Source organism: Oryctolagus cuniculus, chromosome 3 (assembly GCF_964237555.1).
Source record: "Oryctolagus cuniculus chromosome 3, mOryCun1.1, whole genome shotgun sequence".
Classification (NCBI taxonomy): domain Eukaryota; kingdom Metazoa; phylum Chordata; class Mammalia; order Lagomorpha; family Leporidae; genus Oryctolagus; species Oryctolagus cuniculus.
Window position 1 is genome coordinate 87,312,104 of NC_091434.1, and position 6,000 is coordinate 87,318,103.

The 6,000-nt window shown below is 45.2% G+C and overlaps 1 protein-coding gene across 1 annotated transcript in view; it reads right to left on the reverse strand.

Moving 5' to 3' along the window:
* The window catches only part of KCNJ3 (potassium inwardly rectifying channel subfamily J member 3), a 185,924-nt gene extending 180,188 nt beyond the window's left edge, over positions 1 to 5,736 (reverse strand). Inside the window, exons 1-2 of the mRNA XM_051848614.2 lie at positions 5,604 to 5,736; positions 4,128 to 4,884 (exon numbers count right to left, since the gene is read on the reverse strand). Of these exons, the coding sequence (XP_051704574.1) occupies positions 4,128 to 4,829 (702 nt within the window). The 5' untranslated portion in view covers positions 4,830 to 4,884; positions 5,604 to 5,736. The remainder of the gene's footprint in view (positions 1 to 4,127; positions 4,885 to 5,603) is intronic.
* Positions 5,737 to 6,000: the final 264 nt, after the last annotated feature.

The window sequence follows — 6,000 nt, forward strand, 5'->3', positions numbered from 1 at the left end:
GTAAAAAAAAGTTTGGACAACTGTACACATACACCCACATACATACACACACATATATATCTATATAAATATAAATTAAAAATTCTCACATACTATGTCAAAGCTTACTTAATGCTGCTTCATCTACCAAGTTGTGTGTTTAGGACAGTCAATCATTAGTATTAGTTTGATAGGAAGAAGTAAGATTCCCAAATTCTTTAAACTCAACACTAATGTGTCCAGCAATTCAACCACTAGTCTCAGCATCCTAACCCAAGCATTTTTACTAAAACTTTCTACAGGGTAATATTAATTTATCCTAGCCATCATATTAATTAGTCTCTACATTCAAGATTTAAAACAGAGATAAAGTAAAATAAATCAATGATTCAAGTTTAAAAAAACAATATGGCGATGACAGGAGGGAAAAAGAAATACTCAAAAGAGCTTTCTATGCATGCATTTATAAAGAATTTAGAAATTCTTAAAGAGTAACTAAATTAAATCCTTTAATTTTTATTTAATCTTCTTTCTTTTCTTCTGAGTCAAGACTTAGCCCTAATGCATAAATTTGGAAGATCTGTATTTGATTATGGAAAGAAATTGTCCTATTTCTAAGCTGGGAAGTCAGGAACATGGTTGAAATAAAATTTGGTTTAATACAAGGGAAAAGCATAATAAAAAATAGGCGTAGAAGTTTCAAAAATTCCAGCAAAAGTTAGGAAATTCAAAATACTTACTCATTGAAAATGTCATGGTAACAAGTATTAGAAAGCCATATCCGGGCTATGCACTGTGGCATAGTGGGTAAAACCGCTGCCTAGCAATGCCAGCATCCCAAATGTACACAAGTTCGAGTCCCAGCTGCTCCACTTCCAATTCAGCTCTCTGCTATAGCCTGGGAAAGTAGTAGAAGATGGCCCAAGTCCTTGGGCCACTGCACCCATGTGAGAAACCCAGAAGAAGCTCCTGGCTTCAGATCAGCACAGCTCCGGCTGTTGAGGCCAACTGGGGAGTGAACCAGCAATGGAAGACCTCTCACTCTCTCTCTCTCTCTCTGCCTCTCCTTCTCTCTCTGTAACTCTGACTTTCAAATAAGTAAATAAATCTTAGAAAAAAAAAACTTTAAAAAAAAAGAAAGCCATATCCATGTGGTTTTATGCAATTTTGGTTTTGACAGTAATTTTCATGTCACCCTTCACATAACTATGCTATTTAATATTTAAATCAAAAATGATTTAAAATTATAAAATAATACTGACATTTAGACTAATAAAGTTTGTATTCAAACATCTTTAAAGGACAGTAGAAAAACACAAGTAATTTAAAGTAAGCAATAGGAATCGAAATAGGTAGCTACAGTTATCATTGGTAAATATTATACTGGTTTTGTTGCCTTAAAACTCTACATGTTCTATATTTAAATATATGTGAATCTTAAAATGTCAAACAGAGGTTAAAACAGGAAACTGAACAGTTGTAATAATATCTGATAATAAAGCTGAGGGTGAAATATTACCACTTTAAGGTTTTTGCTACAGCTTCATTTCACTAAGACAGTTGACTCTTTTAGGTCACTTCATCTCAGTCCCTAAGAGAAAATGAGAGCAACTTGTTAAAGGTAAATCTCCCTTCTAATTTTACTGGATATTATTAGCTCATCAATAAAATATGAGCTTTTTTATGAAGTCTAAGAAAATGATATGGATTACTTGAGTCATTTTAATTACCATGGCTACAGAAAGAATCACACAAACCCTCTGGCTGAAGAATGGCCACTGGTCAGTGTTCTCCTTTCACAAGAACCAGGGGAGAAAGTCACCATAATTGTGTTTAAATAGAAACTGGCACTACATATCGATCACTGCTAGTGCTGACATCTTAACAAATCAATATGAAAGTGCTTTACAGGGATGTATATTATTATATAATATTACATAATATTATACTATTGTTTTAATTAGATGTTGTTTTATCACCTTGTGTTAACATAGCACCTTGCTCCAAATTTGTCAAAAGTGTAAATCTCATATTATTTTAAAAAATCAGGACACTCCTGGTGGTACACGGCCTAATGCAATAAAATCATTATCAGTTTCTTGAACACTGTGAAGACTTGGTGTTTCATACTCAGTGTACCTTTGTAGAGATAGATGCAGAAAGATAGGTGGATGGATGGATGACAGATGCTAGATAGATAAATAGATAGATAATAGGTGGTAGATAGGGATAGAAAGATACAGATTTTAAACTGACATGCAGTTAATTCTATCTGGCATTATTAAAATTAAATGCAGTCTAAAAACACCCCAAATAGACTTTCTGGAAAGGATATCTGTTTTAATAAAATTATATGTTTGAGAAACTGGAGAATGTTAATAAATAACCCTTAAAATTGAATTTCCAATTTGCAACAGGCCAATCCACATGGTAAACTACTTTTCAATTACAGTATCAAAGTATGAACACCTTGAGAGAAACCTTTCCATTGTGTTAATAATTAAAGTGTCCCGTTATACTCAGTGGGCCTAATCTATAGAAAGAGATGATACATCTTGGGTGTATGTATACAAACAGGTACGTGCAACAACAAATATGCAACAAACACAGCCACTCAGCTGGTCCAACAACCTGCTTATTTCAAATAGCAATCAATAAAATAATACATTGATTCTAATTTTACGCAGTTCATTGAATCTAATTATAAAAGATTAGGGTCTACTCACATTATATATTCATTATTATCTTAATTTTCCACTATGGCACAGAATTTATGTTATTTACTGTATATAGCACAGTAAATATGCATATGATATGAAGTGACAGGACAAGTGAACTGCTTTGATGCACACTTTTCCTGAGCAACTTTGTCAAGAGTAATTAGGGTAAGATCTTGTAAGTGAAAAATGACAGTGACACAGGAGTAAAGCTTCTTAAAAGCACATTGTGTCACTTTTAGTTGCAATGTAAGTTGAGTCTGTGTGAAACAATATTTACATATGTAGAAATGAAACTGAATTTTCAAAATCTCAAGTAGGTATCAGATTTTCATGTTATTAATATAAATTTTGAAACTATATTTCTACTTGCATAGATAAACCTTTTTCAGTTTATGAACTATTTGAGGTCGTCTTTTTCACCTTAAAAGCATTTCCAAACTAAGACAGTGATAAAAAGAAAAAAAAAAAAAACAAAAACAAAAAAAATGAGTTGTAAATGACATGGAGATAGAATTGGGCTCTAATCCCTCATTCGCAGACTCTGATTGGATGAGCGATTAGGGAGGATTTCTCGGTTTGCCGTGGTGCCCTCTAACGACTAGATGGACCTCGCTCTAATAATCACTCCATGTGCAGTTTGTTTTAGCATTTACACCGCTGATGGTAGGAAGCAATCTTCTTTAATGGATGCTGAAAAGCTTCAAGTGAAATCTGTAATTGACAAAGGCTTCATAGAAACAGGCAATTAAGAATAAAATTAACAAGAGGCTCTACAGGAAAAGCCCTCAAGCTTTCACAGAATACTTGTCTAGGAAAATATTTGGTAATAATAAAATTTAAAAGAATCAGGTGTGGTTTCTCCCACTGTATGCTTGTTAACAAGACCATATACACAAAGTTAGCGTATCTAGAGGAATAATCCACCAGCTAATATTATTAGGGGAGGAGAGAATGAAAATATAATAAAAGACTATTGAGAAAGTTGAGGTAAGTTCAATACAACAGCGGTGCAGGTGTAGTGCCTCAAGTTTAATGGAGTTGTGGTGTTGACAGCAAATCAACGCTTCCAGAGCAGAGCGGGAGGGTACAAGGGAGAGCAGAGCGGGGCACTAATCTCACTCTGGAACCAACACCACTCCTGAAGTGTTACTAGTCCAGAAAGTGACACCAGCACCTCCCAAGTGACGACTCAAGAGTGAGTGGGGGGAGGGTGGGAGTGCCAGCTCTGCTCTCTCTGACCCTCGCTGGGCGTCCTTATCCCTCCCTCCTCCAAACACAACAGCAGAGGGAAGTTTACCTGTAGAGAGAGGTAAGAACGCGGGAGGGGCGGGGTGGTTCCGGGTCGCGCTCACCTCCCGGCTGGCCGCAGGCAGGAAGGAGGGAGGGAGGGAGGAGGTGGCCAGGCGGCAAGGGGCCGGGGGCACTTACTTTGAGCAGCTTGCAGCGGATCTGCGCCGAGACCATGTGGCTGTTGCGCAGGTTGCCCACCCGGAACATGAGCGTGAGTTTTCCGTCCCTCATGGAGATCACCGCGTGCTCGCTAAACATGAGGGTCTCGGCGCGCTTCTTGGGCTGGGACATCTTGATGAACATGCAGCCGATGAGGAAGGCGTCCACGATGGAGCCGAGGATGGACTGGAAGAGGAAGAGGATGATGCCCTCGGGGCACTTGTCGGTGATGTATCGGTAGCCATAGCCGATGGTGGCCTCGGTCTCGATGAAGAAGAGAAAAGCGGAGGGGAAGTTATAGACGTTGGCCACGCAGGGCGTGTAGTTGCCGACGTGGGCTTTGTTCAGGTCGCCCCGGGTGTAGGCGATCACCCACCACATGGACGCCATGAAGAGCCAGGCCACGGTGTAGGTGAGGATGAAGATGAAGAGGTTCCAGCGCCACTTGAGGTCCACCAGGGTGGTGAAGAGGTCCGAGAGGTAGCGGCTCGTCTCGCTGCCCAGGTTGCCGTGCTGGACATTGCACCGGCCGTTCTTGTCCACGAACCGCTGCCGCTTCTTCTTGGGCACAAGCTGCTGCTGCGGGCCCTGGCCCGGCCCCTGGGGCTGCAAGCCCGAGCCGCTGGACGAGGTGGTCACTACCTGGTAATCGTCCCCAAATTTCCTTCGGAGTGCAGACATAATACGGAGGGGCGAGCCAGATTCAAACGCGAAGCGAAGGTGCAGGAGCCGAGCGCTGCAAGCCAGCACCGATAAGGAGGTGGGGGCGGGGGCAGAGGGTGGGGGGCACAGCCGGCAGGTAGCGGCGGCCTCTGCCCCCTGCCGACGCCTCTCCCGTTCCCCCGGGACGGACGCTCGCTTTCCCAGCCGAGTCTGAGAACACAGAAAAGTGCTCTCCCGCACTCAAGGCAGGAGGGATGCACGGTCCAGGAACCCAAGCGCGATTTTGCCTCCAAGCTTTTGGAGGCTCCTCTTCTCTCCCCCCACCGCCGGCATCCCGGGCCACCGCCTGCCTTTCCGCAGCCCTCCTCACTACCCTGCACACTGACTGCTTAAAATGAATGAGTTGACAAGGCAGTCCCACCCCACCTGCCAACTCGCCAGGCTGCCAGGGCTGCGCTACCTGCTCGGACCAGACCCTCCCCCCTCCCCGCCGCTCCCCGCTCTCCCTCCCCCCCGGACGGCTCCTGGCTCCCCCTGGTGCTCCCGCCTCCTATCATTTCGCCAAAATCCCGCCCAAAGGCATGTCTGCCGGGCACTGATGCAACGCCCCCTACCCACGCTCTCCGGGCTCGGAGTCCCCCGCGCCGGACTCCAGCGACGTGTCCACCTGGCGTGCGCGGGCCGCCGACTTTCCGCGGGCGACACCAGGGCCCTGAGGCGGACCCTGCGAGGCCCCCAGGCCACCCCCGTGCTCGGGCAAGACGCGGCAGCACACGCGGTGGGGGCACTCACCCAGGCGGAGAGGGCTGGAGGCGGCGCAGCGGGCGGCAGCGGCAGCCTGGCCTCGCACTCTGTGCTCCGGGCTGTTTTCCTCCTCCCCACTTTTTCTGGTGTACCGCGATGGACGCCAATGCAGGTCCCCCAACCTCCGCACCTCCCTGTGGGCACCACGCTGTCCTCGCCAGTAGATCCAGGCGAGCCGAGCACAAACTGCCTCGGGCGCGGGACGCTGAGGTGCCTTGGCCGGGTGCCCTCCTTGCGGGCGAAGGCGGTGTTGCTGGACGAGGTTGCGAGCCTCGGGTCGGGTGGCAGGTCAGACTTTCAGGTTCAACACGAGCGCCGCTCCGGTTTTTCCTTGTGCCTCACCGTGGAAACCTCTGCCTCGTTCGTCCTCGGCCCCCCACTCCCG